Source organism: Phodopus roborovskii, unplaced genomic scaffold (genome assembly GCF_943737965.1).
Source record: "Phodopus roborovskii unplaced genomic scaffold, PHOROB, whole genome shotgun sequence".
In the NCBI taxonomy this organism is placed as follows: Eukaryota; Metazoa; Chordata; class Mammalia; order Rodentia; family Cricetidae; genus Phodopus; species Phodopus roborovskii.
Window position 1 is genome coordinate 1,627,658 of NW_026126599.1, and position 15,880 is coordinate 1,643,537.

Here is a 15,880-nt window from a genome sequence, read left to right on the forward strand (position 1 = left end):
GCAGCTGGCAGAGCTGGGGTCAGAGCCTTTCCTCCGTATGCCTTTGGAATTTCCCCCACCCCATCCCCCAAAGGTGTTTTTAGCTAATGGGGCTGGGGAGATGGCTCAGTCAGTGAAGTGCTTATCTCAAAAGCATGAGGACCTGGGTTGAATCCCCAAAAAAAACGCATGTAAAAAGTTGTGCGTGATGGCAATGCCTGTAATTCCAGCACTGGGGAGACAGAAGCAGGAGGATCCTTGGGGATCCCCAGCAAGCCAGTCTAGCCAAATTGGCAAGCCTCAGGTCCCAGCGAGAGGCCCTGTCTCAAAAAGAAAACAAGGGGCCAACAAGATGGCTCAAGGGATAAGGGCACGTGCCATCAAGCCCAATGACTTCAGTTCAAACCCCGGAACCCTGGAACATACATGGAAGGAGACAACTGACTCTCAAATTGTCCTGAGCTTCCACATGAAATGTCCTCTGACTTTCACACATGTGCTTCAGCTCCTCTCTCTCTGTCCTCCCCCCACCCCCCATATGCACATACACACAGAAGAAGAAGGTTGGCTTTCTGGCCTAGTTAGTACCACCTGGGAATAACCTGCACCACAGCTAACACTAAGTAAAAAGTGAAAACATGCCTCTTGTACCCAGGGCACCCTCTGCACGGAGACACCTGCATAATGAATGAGGCAAAGATGTAGAGAAAAAGAAGGTGGAATCAGGAGAGGATGTGGGGGCAGGTGAGGGTGGACGTCAGGTAAGGATGGTCAGGGCTAACACAAGGCTAGCCCACAAAGGATGCAATACAAACTGCTGGTGCTAAACAAGTCACCCTGCACTCGGACTCCAGTCTGCACTCTCATTTGCACACACACACACAAATAGCTTCGCGCCAAGCTGCCCGTTAGCTCAGCCCCACATCAGCCTATGTATTACTGCCCAGCACCTCCATTCCTGTCTGATGCTCCCCTGAGCAGAGCCCCCTCCTGGGGAGAATCTGTCATTTCTCCCATGGTGACCCCACACCTTCCAATAGATTCCTGTCCTGTATCTCCAACCCCATCCCCAGAGGTTTCACGCTTCAAATTCTAGCAATTTCCATCATATTGAAACATTCACTCTGTGAGGTGTATGTGAGGACAGGGGAATGGTCTCTCAACTCGAGGAGGCCTGAGACCCCTGAGGTAAACAAAAACACATGTCAGGGAAAGCAGAAATTTCCAAGATTCTTAAGGCCCACCCCCAGCTCTATGGACAATTGTCACGGGAAGGGCAGAGGCTGACCAGAGGAGCTGCCTACATCAGACTCGTGGACCTGTTGCACTGCCTACAAATCCTTCCGAGAGCTCCAGGGTTGCTGTTTTCATAAATGTCCCCTGCACTGGGGTGGGCTTTTCAGTACTACAGCTGCTTCCGACTCAGGCCTGCTCCTGTAAGTGGCCCATCACCCCTACTCCTGTCCATAACCCCAATAAAAATAATTCATTGGTTCACCAATTTGACTTTGGTGCAGTCTTGACTTTGGTCTGTTGTGGGTTCCCTATCCAGAGTGTGTTGTAAAGTCAGGAGTGGAGGGACAGTCGCATCCAAGATGCCACATGGATGAAGTACAAAACCTTTGACCCAGGGTTCCTAAAAACTCTAAATTTGTCACAAGCTGTGGGTCTCTAGGCAAAGGAATGCCAGCTCTCTGGGTACTATGTGGGGATTATGTTACCAGTAAGAGAGATGGGTAATGCTCCAACAACTCTCAGGCCAGCTGCTGACCCTCACAAAGAGTATGTGAAGTGCCCTATGATGCTGGCCCAGGGAGCTGTCGGGGAGGTGTGTAGGACACACAGGAGGTCTGATTCCAGTCCCAAGGAAACTGTGAAGCCTCCAAAGGTCCCTGCCTCCTCTTAGTTGGTTTCCCAACTAAGGTGGGGATCATCCACATAAATAGTGAGATGCCACTTGTGTGGGGTCCTCCAGAGGTAAGAAAGATACCCAGCCCTGCCCAAGAGGCTAACGCCCTTACTTGGCCTTTTCCTGTAGTTGCCCTCATCCACAGCTGGCTGGCGCATCCCTCACAAGCCGCTAAACAAAAAGAGGCTATTTTTACACAGTGGGGCTAAAGGATGGAGACAAGGGAACACCTCGGGTACCTGGAAGGAATCAGCCTCTCTCCTGGGACCAGATGAACAAGAGGTTAAGAAAGGGCACAATGGCCCAGCACACCACCATGGGGACATCTTGTGAAAACGTACTAGAGTTCCTGGTCCTGCTGAGCTTCAGAGAGGAGACTCTGGGACCTAGGAGCTGCCTGTGAATCTTGCAGCGGTCCTTCCCAAAGAAAGGCCTACCTCCTACCCCTGAGCATGAGATCAATGAATACCCACACCTCCACATAAGTGCCCAGAGAACAAAGCCTCCTCACCCCATGGACTACTCAACCACCTGAGTTACTCAGAGAGGGGCTTTTGGCACACTGCAAACACACACTGTAGAGTTCTAGACATTTAAAAAAAAAAATAAGCACTGTATTAGTAACTTTCCTGTTTCTGTGACAAAATACCTGATAAAGGCAACTTAAGAAAGGAAGGATTTGGGTTAGAGAGATGGCTCAGGGGTTAAGAGCACTGGCTGCTCTTCCAGAGGTCCTGAGTTCAATTCCCAGTACCCACATGGTGGCTCACAGCCATCTATAATGAGATCTGGTGCCCTCTTGTGGTTTGTAGGCTCAGTGGTAGAGCACCTGCCTAGAATCTTCCAATGTACAGTCTCTATGTTTAATCCCCAATGGGGGGGGGGAGGTTTGAATACAACATGGAGCCAGTATCATTAAAGGCAAGCTTTCAATTTCAGATTCTAAGTTCCCATCCAAGTCCCTGGATACAGCCAAAGACTGGGTAACCTCAGCCCAGAGTGAACCTGGCTTTGTGAAGAAGAGAACTGTATCTGTTTCTGCAGGCCAGTAAGCTTCTCTCAAATGAGGCCTCGTATTTTTACAAAAATGCTAATTTTGTTTTTCAACACTGCCTGAAAGGGAAGCACAGAGCCTCAAAGCCTTTGCCAGGCTGGAGAGGAGGAAGGGGGTCGTAAAAAGCTCCCAGCAGCGGGAGCCAGCATCCTTGGCTGCATATGACTCGGCAGACAGTGTGTTTTTCCCATCACCTGAGGCTCAGAGCCAATTTGTGCAAAAACAAGCTGCAGAGATAGGCGGGTGGGAGGAAGCCAGACCACACAGATAACAGGAGACAGCTGTGGGAGCCACAGTCAGGCCAGAGGCCGGAGTTTTAATTAGAGCGGCAGAGAACCGAGCTACTGGGTGAAGCACCTGGGCACCCTTCTGTTGGCTGAGGTAATGAGGCCCCAGCTGAGGGCCCAACACATGCTGCAAACAAGCAATGCTTCCTAATTACCACACTGCTTGGCCCTTAGGGCTCAGTCATGCTCCCTCTTGGGGCACCCTATCAAGCACCTGGGAAGAGACAGGATGGAGCCCCAGGGGCCTCCACCTCCCTCCCAGAGCATCCCAGGACTTCTAAGTACCATGGAAGCTGTGTTCTGAGGATGCTAGGACTCTAGCCAAGCAGTAACTGTCCCACTTCACTGGGAGGGGTGGGGGTCTGCCTGACTTCTGATGGAGACACTCAGCAAAAGGATGCACTTGCTGCCACCCTGGGGTACTTGTCAGGAGCATCTTGACTCTGCACAGAGGGGCTGGTGTTGGGGCGAAGACATCCTGGCTCAAGCTCCAACTTGGACACTTGATGCTGAGCCTGGAGCAAAGTGAAAGGAGCCTTCCCTAGACTGGGCCCTGGAGAGCTTGCCTGCACATAATGAGCTCTGGAGACCTTCTTTCTGAGTGTGGGAGTCTCAAAGACCACAGTGCCTACCAGGTCAGTAGGCCCAGGATAGGGTAGTGAATGACTTCCTGATGTCTTCTCAAGATGACACCAGCACTTTCCTGAGTGCTGAGTCACAGCGGGGACTGGCTGCAGGTGCATTTGGCAGCAGAGCGAGCCTCTGAGGGACAAAGGGACAAAAAGAAAATCTAGGAAGAAGCCCACAGATGGTTGCCACCCAGTGAAAGGACTAAAAGAAGAGTGACAGCAGTATTATGAGGACCTAGTGATGGCAATGATCGTGGAGGTAGTCGTTATGATGGGAATGGTTTGATGGTATCATGGCAACAAATGATGGTGGTGGTGAGGAGGGATGGCTTAGCTGTTAAGAGGAAATACTACTCTTGCAGAGGACAAGAGTTTGATTACCAGCACCATGTTAGGTGGTTCACAACCTGCCTCTAACACCAGCTCAAAGGGATGCAAGGCCTCTGCCCTTCATGTACACACACCCACATAAGAACAACTTAAAATTTGAAAGAAATTTTAAAATTTCAAAGTTGGTGGTGATAATCGTGGTGATGGTGGTAACGATGGTATTGATGATGATAGCAATGGTAATGATGGTGAGGATAATGTTGGTAGTGGTGATGATGGTGATGATGGTGATGATAGTGTTAATGCTGATGGGGATGATGGTGGTGACAATAATACACATAGATACTTTGCTGCTACACCCTTATAGAAATTCTCATAGTAGGTCCTATTACCCTCATTTGAGATTGAATCCCATCCAGTGTCATCACAGCCTCAATGTGCACAACTCTCTAAAGACATTTTAACACACCTAAGGTTGCATCCAAGTGATTGTGTGCACATGTATGCATGCATGTGCACACAGGAATGCAAGGGAGCTCTAGCCCAGCACCAGCTCAGGCCCCCAACACCCGCTAGAATAGAGCCAGTTCCCTGCATATGAAAATCACCTCAGGATACAGGGACCCCCACATACAGAGTGTTCTGGGGATGCTCCCAGCAGCAGGGGCCAGCTCCCTTGGCTGCATATACCCAGGCTGCTCAGTGTCTTTATCCCTACTCAGCTAGGGGAAGGAGAGGATGATATGCCTGTCATCACCAGGGTGACGACATGCTGGAACACTGATTTTGCTTCTCAAGTGTTGTGTTGCCTTCAGAAAAGGACAAGAAAGGTAAGTGAAACCACAAGTTCATACCCTGTGCAAAAGCCCAGAAAAAACCTTCCATGGGAGCCAACTAGAATTTGCCAACTGAACATCAGTGTGTGTGTGTGTGTGTGTGTGTGTGTGTGTGTGTGTGTGTATACATAGGTGTATATATGTGTATGGAGGCCCAAATTGACTTCAGCTCTTATTACTCAGCTTCTTTCCATTTTGTTTTTCTGTTGGCTTGGGGCTGGCCAAAAGCCCCAAAGACTCACCTGTGCCTACCTCTGACTTCTGCTGGGATTACAAGCATGTGCCACCATCCCCCCCTTTTTTATATGGGTTCTAGCGACTGAACTCAGAAGCACTTTACCAACCAAGCCATCCGTCTCTGCAGTCCTATCACCCTCTTCAAAATAAAAGGATTTAATTTGACGTCATCTTTCCCCTTTCCAAACTTGAGTGTTTCTAATACAGCTTAGGAAAACTCCAGGACAACTGACAAGAGCAAAATTTCTCAGCCCATGACAATGAGCTGAATCTGGAGGGAGAGGCCATCGGGAAAGGAGGTATGCTCACTGTGCAAGGCATTGCTCACTTTATTCCACTCATGTGGGGAGAGAAGGGTCCCGAAGCCAGGGCCCAATGCCTGCAGTCTTGGAACTCTGCCCTTGCCAAACCGCAGTGAGCCAGACAGCCGCTAAGCCTGGCTTCAAGAACACGGGGGAAGGGAGTTCTGGAAGCTGCACAGAGCAGCATCATGTGAGAGATCAGGAGTTGAAGCTTCCCTGCGTGTTCCCTCAGGACCACTTTCTGGAGCCAGCTCCATGGCCAGGAACCAGAGTCTACTGTGTGCATATGAAGTGAGTTTTCCTCTGTGGAAAACAACAGACCCGAAACAGACACACATGCCATGTGAACCTTTCCTTCCACGGCCAGCTTTGCAAAGAGGTGTCATTAACCCAGCCATGTGCTTCCTCAGCTTCTTGGCCACTTGGCTGGAGATCCCACAATTTTGAAGTGTTATCAGTGACCTGCCTGTGCTATAGATGACCAGACAGAGCAGGCACTTGCTGCCTACAGTGGTGTGACAGGGAGCAGTGCTGGGAAGGCTAGCCCAGTTGAAATCAGCTGTGCACTCACAGCATATCCACTAAAGAGAGAATCAGACCGGGCGTGGTATCCCTACCTACAATCCCAGCTATCAGGAAGCTGAGGGTAACAAGTTCAAGGCTTACCTGAGCTGCACAATGAGAACTTGCCTCAAAAAGGCAAAAAGGGGCATGGGAGATTGTTCAGCCAATAAAGTGCTTGATGTGCAAGCAAAAGGACCTGAGTTCAAACCCTGGAACCCATAAAAACAGGGATAATTATAAATTCACAAGGCCCACTCTTAGATGAAAAACCATAGTAGATGGTTGCTGACGGAGGGGTGATCAGTCTTCTCCAGGGAGGAGACTCTGACAGGCCATCCAATCCCGAGTGAACAATCCTAAACACAAGTACATATAAGTAACACTAAATGGACTCTGTGTGTGTGTGTGTGTGTGTGTGTGTGTGTGTGTGTGTAATAAATACAGAAGGAATCCCAGAGGGAGTTGGGGAGAAAGGAGTTGGGGGTGAAGAAGGGGTGTAAATGAAGTAAATATAGTGTGCTTATGTATGAAATTCTAAAATAAAATTTAAATTAAATTATAAGCCTGTAATCCTACTCCTTAAGAGGCAGAGAGAATGGACCCTGAGGTTCACAGGCCTCCCTGAGGCTCACTGGCTATCCAGCCAAGACTACTTGGCAAGTTCTAGGCCAATGAGAGACTCTGCCTCAGAAAATCAAGGTATATAGTGCCTGAGGATGACACCCTAAATTGACCTCTGACCTCTACATGCACATACCCACATAGGCATGTGCACATATGTACCTGTACACACCCAAGAACATGTTCCTACATACACAAAAACAAGAGAGAGAGAGCCTGTCTGAGTTGCAATCCACCATGGGACAGGTGAGTTCCTATCCCAAGGGGCAGAAAGGGGCCACAGGGGTTCCCATGAAGACCCACACAGAGTCAAGCAAGGGTCTTAGGGTAGCCTCTGGACAGCTGCCTTTCACTTTGAACCCTTCTCTCTACACCTGCTGAGGTTTTAACCATGAGAATGCCACTTGACTCATTCAAAGTCAAATCCCAAATGACAGTGGAAATGGATGCATAAACGCAGGTTAGAACAGGTACAAAGACGGCTCAGTCAGTAAAGTGCTTGCATCAAAAGCACCAAGAGTTCAATCCCTAGCGCCAAAGCAAAGAGCCAGGGTATGCTTGCAATCCCAGCACTTTGGATGCGGAGACAGGTGGGTCCTTAGGACTCACTGGCTAGACAGCCTACCTGAATCAATAAGCTCCAGGTTCAGAAGAGACTGGGTTTCCAAACAAGCTGGATGGTTGAGGAATGGCCCCAAGTTTAACCTCTGGTTCACACACACACACACACACACACACACACACACACACGGGGGGGGGGGGGAGGCGTGTTAACAATATTTCAGTCAACTGATTCCCCCTGATGACCAGAGTTGTTTCCCCCAGGAAACACTGCTCCCAGCTGAACAAGGGAATCCTGTGGCTGACATAGCCAATTACCATAACCTGGCACCTGAAGTGAGAATTGTTTTTCTCAACACTTCCAAAAACTCAGAATCAAGAGGTAAAACCAAGGTGTCCAGACTGCACTCCTCTGAAGCTCTAGGGGAGATGCTTCCTGCTTCTCAGTAGTACTGTGATTCTAGGCATCCCTTTCTAGTCACGACACTCCATCTCCACTTCTGTGGCAGGTAACCTCAGTATGTGTCCCAATCTTCCCTCACAAGGGCACACATGCCACTTGGAGTCCCCTAGAAAATCCGAGGTCATGCCCACCCATACCCTCAAGTGTGGGAGAAAGCAGTCCTCAGAGCCAAGCAGCCACCATTTTTATTGCATTATCTGTGCCTGCATGCAAGGGTCAATCACAATCACGCCTATGGATTAATGATGTCCCCTCTGACAATGAGAAAGTGGTGAGGGTCACCGGACCTTCATCCGAGGGTCCAGCTGTTCCTGGACATCTTATGCAGCATGCTCTCATTTCATGAGGCCTAGGGAGTCAGGGGCACTAGGATACATGGGCTGGGGAAAGCTAACTGAGGGCTCCATCACCCATGCTCTGTAAGCCCAATGAACTCACTGAACCCACAGGGGGAACTTGGTGGAACTGAACTTTGTCACTAACCTTAAAAACAGTGGGTAGATGACATTTATAGTCCCCAGGGAAGGAATTCTCTCAACATCAACTTAATCACATCTGATGTCCTGTGCCATATGGAGGCTCATTCTCTGGTCCTCCTGCCTCCAACTTCCAAGTGTTGGGACTACAGGTGTATACCACCACGCCTGGTTTATGTGAAGCTTCACACTTACACAAGTACTTTATCCATCACACCATCTCCCAACCTCCTGCTCTTCTTTTTTGGGTTCTTTCTTTCTTTTTTTTTTTTAATTTGAGACAGAGTCTCCCGCCTGTAGATCTAGATGGCCTTGAACTCACAGCAGTCCTCCTGCCTCAGCCTCCTAAGTGTTGAGATTACAGGCATACACCATCACACCCAGATAAAACTTTCTAGTTTTTCTAATCATTTATACAATGAGTATCACAAACACAGCACTGGACCCCTCCCTGGCTCCCAGGTTTCTCTCCATGAAATAACAAACTTCCATCCCACTCTATTCTGATTGTTTCAGAGACAATAAGACCAGCATTGGCACATAAAAGAAGCTGGAACATTCAGCCACAGAGCAAAAGGCGCTATTACTGTGTCTTACTACAAGCTCAACCCTCCCCTATGACATGGTTACTACACTGGTCCAGATGGGCACATAGCTCTGTATGGTAGAAGTTGCCTCTTCCTTGTGAGCCCATGGGAAGCAATCAATGGCCTGCTTCTCCAAAACCCAGCATCCCCAAGACTCCCAGCATGATTCAGCCAGGAGGGATGCTGTATAAACCAAGCCATGCCTACCTCCTCTCGTTGTCATCCAGGTGTGAGAAGAGCACATTCTTGGAAATTGCCTTAGCCAGTGCAGTCATAGTCTTATAGTCCTTGGGAATGACCTGTGGAGAAGCCAAGGAACAGGAAGTTTAGCCCTGGGGACAGAGCAAACATTCCAAACTTCTGCTAGAAACTAAAGAAATGTTCCATCCTGGGGCCACTATCCTGCCACCCTCATGAGAGTCGCATCAGACTAAAAGGCCATGCTAGAGAGTGTCATAGATATTTTACTTCAAATTTTTAAAATTATGTTTATTTATATATTGGGCTAGGGTTTGTATGCCAGTGTCTTCATATGGAGGTCAGCAATCAATTTGCCAGAAGGTAGTTCTCTCTTTCCACCATGTGGATTTTAAGTATCCAATTCAAGTCATTAGGTTTGGCAGCAAGCATGTTGACCTGCTCAGCCATCTTGCCAGCCCATCTTTAGAAAAATTTTAAATAAATAAAAAGCAAGAAAACTGGAGTGGCCCAGTAAGAGGTTTGGGCACAGTCTAATCTTTAGCATTTGGAACTGTTTGGGACCTGTGGCTCTTTAGAACTTCAGAGCTACCCAAGAAGATGCCAGAAGACAGACAGTACCTTTTATTGATTTTTTTTAAATCTCAGTGAATTTGTAGAAATGTGATAAGCAGTTGTTTAAATATTAGAAGGCTTGGAGTTTAGTAATACAGTACTTTCCTAGAATCCCCCAGTGAGGGCCTGGGGTGTGGCTCAGTGGTAGAGCACCTGCCTAGAATCCCCCAGTGAGGGGCTAAAGTGTGGCTCAGTGGTAGAGCACCTAAGGCAGATTCTTTACCACTGAGCCACGCTCCCAACCCCTCACTGGAGGATTCTAGGCAAACACTTTATATTGTGCCATGACCCTCACCCATTGAGCTTTGAGAGCTGTACTGGATCCATGATGAGTAACTTGCATCCCTTTAGCTTTCTTAGATGACCTTCTCAGACGCAGGACCTTGTCAGGTGATGTTCCATATCCTACCACCTTGGTCATCCCTGATTTGTGATGTGTCTCATGGTTCTCTGCTTTTGATAACCTTGGAACTGTGCACTACATGGCCATTTCTGCATATAGCCCCTGACTATGGGACTAGCTGAAGCTTTGCACATAGTCAAACTGTAGCACTAGGAGTAGGGAAGAGGACCACAGAGAGGAAGTGATCTGAAGAGTTTCTTAGTTTTGATCTTGCTATGTAGCCCAGGCTGGCCTGCATCTCAGGCATGCATCACCATATCCAGCAGCTTCCTGATAGATTTTACCATAATGCCAACATTAGCTTTTATCATCTACTCATACAGTATTAAATCCTGGGATGAAGGCGGTGTGGGGTGGGTTTTTAGAGATGGAGTGTTTATGTTTTTCAAGATGAAAAACATGATGTGTGCTGATAAGGGTGACAGCTGCACCACACTGTGAATTAACAACACTACCCAGCTCTGCACCCAAAAATGACTAAAATGGTACAATAGGCTGAGCTGTGCCCCCCCCAATTCCTGTGTGGGAACACCAAAGCTCCCTTGGGGAGGATTTTCGGACCAGGCCTGTGGGTTGGTGAGGTTTGAGGGTGGAGTTCAGGCCTCATAACTTAGTGCCCCTTAACAGACAAGAAGGCATGCAGCAGGACAGAACCACAACCTGTCTTGTACTGGAAAACCCCATCCCTCTTCTCCCCAAACCTGTTCAAGTTCTAAAACTAAAGGGAGCTGCCAAGACCACCCCCACAAGAGCCACATCAATCACTATTTGGTTCATAGCAGCAATGGTGGCAGTAATCCCCACATATAACCAAGTCTCCCATCCATGGGGCCCCATGCTCTAGGCAGACAGGAAATGGAGACCCCCCAGGGCTGACAAGGACATCCCACGTATGTATGGAAATATGATGGGGTTCTTTACCTTCCTTACATAGGAGACAGCATCCTCTTCAGTGTAAACCTCAGCACTCACACCACCCCGCCGGCGGCGAGCCTTTACCACAGGGTTTGGAGGTGTTGGGGAAATCTCCTCATCGTGGGAATCAGACTGTGAGTTTGACTTCTGTCGAGCTAGGATCTGCCTGTTTTCCTCCTGTGAGAGAAGAAAGGGAAGGTAAGAAACTGGCTGTCATCTGCGCATGGTGGCTAAGACCTGTCATCCCAGCTACTCAGAAGGCTGAGACAGCAAGATCAGAAAATTCAAGGTCAGCCTGGACTGAAAGTGAGACCCTTGTCTCAAAATTCAGAAGAGATCTGGGGATGTAGTCCAACGGTAGACAACATCTGCCTAGAATCCCCCAGTGAGGGGCTGGGGTGTGGCTCAATAGTAGAGCACCTGCCTCGAATTTCTCAGTGAGGGGCAGAGGGTATGGTATGGCTCAGTGGAAGAGTCCTTGTCTAGAATTCCTCAGTGAGGGATGGGGTTATAGCTCTACACGGAAGTACTGTCTTAGCATGTTGAAGGCCTGTACCCAGCATCTCCAGGAAAAGACAAGACAAGACCATACCAGAGAGCAGCTGTCCTAGCAAAGCCTAGCCTTAGAGTCCTGTATATAGAGACAGGGTCCCCGGGGTCTTAGGAATGAAGTGAGAGACTACAGCTCACTGCACAAGCTCCTGATCATCATCATCATTCCTGGAGGACACTCCTTCCTCAGATGCCACTGATGTCTCCTCTCCTACCTCCCCTGGTGGTGAAAACCACTTCAGGACCTATAACCACTATATATGGTTAGCCCCTCTCTCCATCTCTCTAGACAATGGTCCCTCTCCTGCCAGGCCCTGGCCATCTCCACATTTCCTTTCTCCCAAATGCGCAACTCTGCCTGGCATAATGATAACCTCAGAGCCTCTTCTCTTCATTTCTGTATTGAGAAAGTTTGTTTCTGAGCCTGACCCTGATGCCTGATGCCAACCTCTCATATTCTGAGGCCACCACTGATTTTTTAACACCCAATGGGAGGCTCTACCCACCCTGAAGCTTGGTCATTCATGCATAGTCAGCAGGACCTATCTGTGGGTGCCTCACACTGCCCCCACCATATGACCATCCACGGCTCCCTCTGGTGGTTGCTCTGTCCCAAGGCCTTTGCCCTTGCTGATCCAAAGTCCTGGCATGCCTAGAACTCCATGTGTTCTGGAGGTCCGTGTCCCATCATTACTTAAACTACAGGGACCTACTGTCACAAGACAAGTAGTGGTCCCTCTCCAAATCCAGGTCCTCCTCAAACCTCACTGGGAAATACATTTCTCCACAAAAATGTGTCTAAGGATGGGGATTAAACACGATCATAGATGACCTGAACAGACCCCCAAATATGATAGGAATGTATTTGTAAAACCCAGGTAAGAGGATATCAAGACACTGGGAGATGCCATAAGAAGATGGAAGTAACGACTGGACTTTTGGAGCCCGTTCCCTATGGAGGGAGACTCTCTCAGCCTAGATAGATGGGGGAGGGCCTAGGTCCTGCCCCAAATGATGTGACAGACTTTGATGATCCCCCATGGGAGGCCTCACCCTCCCCGAAGAGTAGATGGGGTGGTGGGATGGGAGGTTGGTGGGGGTATTGGGAGGGAGGGAGAGGGATTTGGGATTGGTATGTAAAATATGATTGTTTTAATTTAAATAAAAATTAATTTTAGAAAAAGGAGATGGAGGTAGAGATTGGAGTAACATGCCTACAAGTTGTACTGTGGGCCACCAGAGGCACAAGTGGCAAGAAGGACCCTCCCCAGGCCGCTAAGGGGATCACAACCCTGTTACACCTATCCTCAAGAGTCCTGGCCTCCATATCCCTAAGGCTGCCTCAGAGACGCAGCACTGGCTTAGGAAAGGCCCAGAGGGGATGTTAGAGAGTTACAGCTTATACCCCTTCCCCCAGGGAGCAAATGAGGCCCAGGAAGCCAGTTCCTGCTCAGGCTGTGGTCTGCCCTCCTTTGTGTATGCCATCTTCGCCCTGATCTCAACAGTGGTTAACCTCTGTGAATGTCCAGAGACAGGCCCCACTTGTGGGAGATGCTCAACCAGAGCCCCAATTCTGCAGGGAGAAGAGGAGGCCAGAGGAGGTTAGCAACCCATTCATGCCCCTTCTTACCTTCCCGACACCTCACAGCTCTCTCCACAGCCCTACCCAGAGCGGTCCTGGCACCTTGATTGTCCCCCTTCTCCACCATCCACCTCCAGCTCAGTCAGGAGTCTTCCTAGTAGAACAAGATGGTGGGATGTCCTCTGTTCTTCTGAGAGAGGGCTGTGGTCATCCCACGACCCATGGTGTCACTCCTGTCCTCTATCAACTGCAGCTGGGAATATTAAATGGGGATTTCTAGAAATGAAGAGACCCTAAGTTGTTGGGTTTTGTTTTGTTTTTGTTTTGTTTTTTGCTTTGTTTGATCATTTTTGCAGTGCTAGTAAAGGAACCCAGGGCTTGACACAGGCTAAGTAAGCTCTCTACCACTGAGCCATGTTCCAGCCTTTCACTGGGGGATTCTAGGCAGGTGATCAACCACGGAGTCTTTCCTCTAGCCCTGTGTTTGCTTTTATTTTGAAACAGTGTCTCACTATTTTGCCCATGATCGTCTTGAACCCATAGTCCTCCAGCCTCAGCCTCAGGAATAGCTGGGGTTACTTCTCATCCTCTTCCCCAGGACCCTCATGACTTCTCTCAACTCTTGGTTCACCCCCAACCCAGAGCCCTTCCTGTACTATCAATATGATGGAGTCTTCTACCAGATTGGAGGCTCATGGATAACCTCTCCCCCCCCCCAATGCATCATTGCTGGATGTGGAACTTAGATGGACTGGCTGCTTCCTCATCAGTGCCTTCCCGTAGCCCCAGATGGAGCTCACCCAGTCCAAGACTGCGAGCATAGCTCCACGATGCCCATTTTCAGACACACAGTATGTAGGACCCTAGAAGATGACCGCAGTGCCAGGCAAAGCCGAGGCTGGGTCTCTTCCTGTGATCCTGAATCTCCTGCCATGACTTTTTTAAAAAAGTCTTCTCGAACTGGACAGTGGTGGCCCACGCCTTTAATCCCAGCCCTCAGGAGGCAGAGGCAGTCGGATCTCAGTGAGTTGGAGGCCAGCTTGATCTAGAGGGACTTTCAGGACAGCTAGGGCTGTTACACAGAGAAACCCTGTCTCAACGGACAAACAAACAAAATGTCTTCTCAAACATGCTGACAGAAGACAAGAGGTTGGCTGTAGAACTCAAGGTACCTTACCTTCCTGCTGGCTATGAGGCTTGTGGCAACCTAGGCTGCTCCTGTGAAAAACTGAGAGCAGCACTAGGGGTATGGCTCAGATAGAATGCTTGGCTTCAGAAGGCCCTGGGTTTGATCCCTGGCACCACTTAAAGCAGTGATCCTATAATCCCAGTATTCAGAAGGTAGAAGAAAGAGGATCAGGAGTTCAAGGACAGCCTCCATTACGTAGCAAAATCAGAGCCAGCTTGCAATATGCATGAGATCCTGTCTAAAACAACAAAAACAGGGCCCTAAAGTGGAAAATTCCAGCTGACCTTTGTGGGAATCAGAGCATAGGAGACCTTGTCAAATAGACCTGAGCAGGCATGGCTGCACCAGAGATGCCAGGTGTCAGCCAAATCCTGCCAGCACTATCTAGAACTCCTAACCTCATCTTTCTGACATGTGACAGCTGAGGCTCTGCTGCTCTGACCTAAGGGTCCACATCTCCACCTAACAGCATGGCCAGAAGGGCCCATCACCCACCCTGGCACTTCATCCCAGTGACTGGCTGAATCTCAAATCAGAAGATCCTGAACACCCAGCCAGGAAACCACAAGGAACATTCAATGCAGTTCTACAAAGCTGTTTAAAAATATCTTACAGAATTTCCCGCAAGAAGACAGCAGGTGGGTGAGGCACCTCCCCTCCCTCCAGACACTCCACTCTAACGATAGTATATTAAATATGCGCATATATAAATCGACACCACCAAGGAGTATGGAAGAGACACCCGCTATCGGGACATTTCAGGAGATTCCTGGAAAAAGCACAGGCAACCCGGGAATGGGATCCAGGACAGACACAGGCTTCCCTGGCATCAGGAAAGGAGTGGTGTGCCCTATAGAATCCCCTGGAATACAGTGGAGCCCAGAGCAGCCCCCCAGATGAGGAAGATAGGACCAAAAACCAGACACTGGGCTGGTCCCACACTGGGCCAGCTCCACAGGCTCTCATTGCTTCTCTTGGCTTAGCTTTTATTATGGAAATGTTCAAGATAATACAAAAGTATGACTCACCAAACACCCAGAGCCCAAATCTTCCCAGGATCAAAGAAGACCCACTCCTCCACCGCCCCCCTTAGTCACGCTTGCATGAAGAGAACATAAGATTCAATCTGAGCAACATGTCATTAGGAAAATGAAATTCTGCTTACCAGCTTTGTTGACATGAACAACATCAAAATAAATAATGATGCCTCCACCACCACACACCCCAAAGCCAGGTTTCATGAAAAAAGGATGGTTTATCCAGTGTGGCAGAAGTTTGTCCAAGGATATCCAGCAACATAACATCTAATGGGAAGCCCTTCCGTGCTCCTGACAGCCCAGTTCTAGATGGCCCCAGGATCTTCATCTCCTTCCCCCCTCCCTCACTCCCTACCCCCATACGCTACATTGGAAGGTGAAGATTTGGAGATAGCCCAACTAGAGTCAGGCCTGAGAGAACATGTCTCCCTGTCATCCCAATACTGGGGAGGCTGAGGCCAACCTGAGCTACACAGCAAGACCCTATCTCAAGAAAACAAACAACAGGGTGGGGAATGTAGTTCTGTTGGTAGAGTGTTTGCTTAGCATGTGAA

At 49.0% G+C, this 15,880-nt stretch overlaps 1 protein-coding gene across 1 annotated transcript in view; it reads right to left on the reverse strand.

The window, feature by feature from the left end:
- Prkar1b (protein kinase cAMP-dependent type I regulatory subunit beta) overlaps positions 1-15,880 on the reverse strand; it is a 110,603-nt gene that overhangs the window by 78,845 nt on the left and 15,878 nt on the right. The window contains exons 3-4 of the mRNA XM_051205552.1: positions 10,973-11,143; positions 9,043-9,134 (exon numbers count right to left, since the gene is read on the reverse strand). Coding sequence (XP_051061509.1) covers positions 9,043-9,134; positions 10,973-11,143 — 263 coding nt within the window. The remainder of the gene's footprint in view (positions 1-9,042; positions 9,135-10,972; positions 11,144-15,880) is intronic.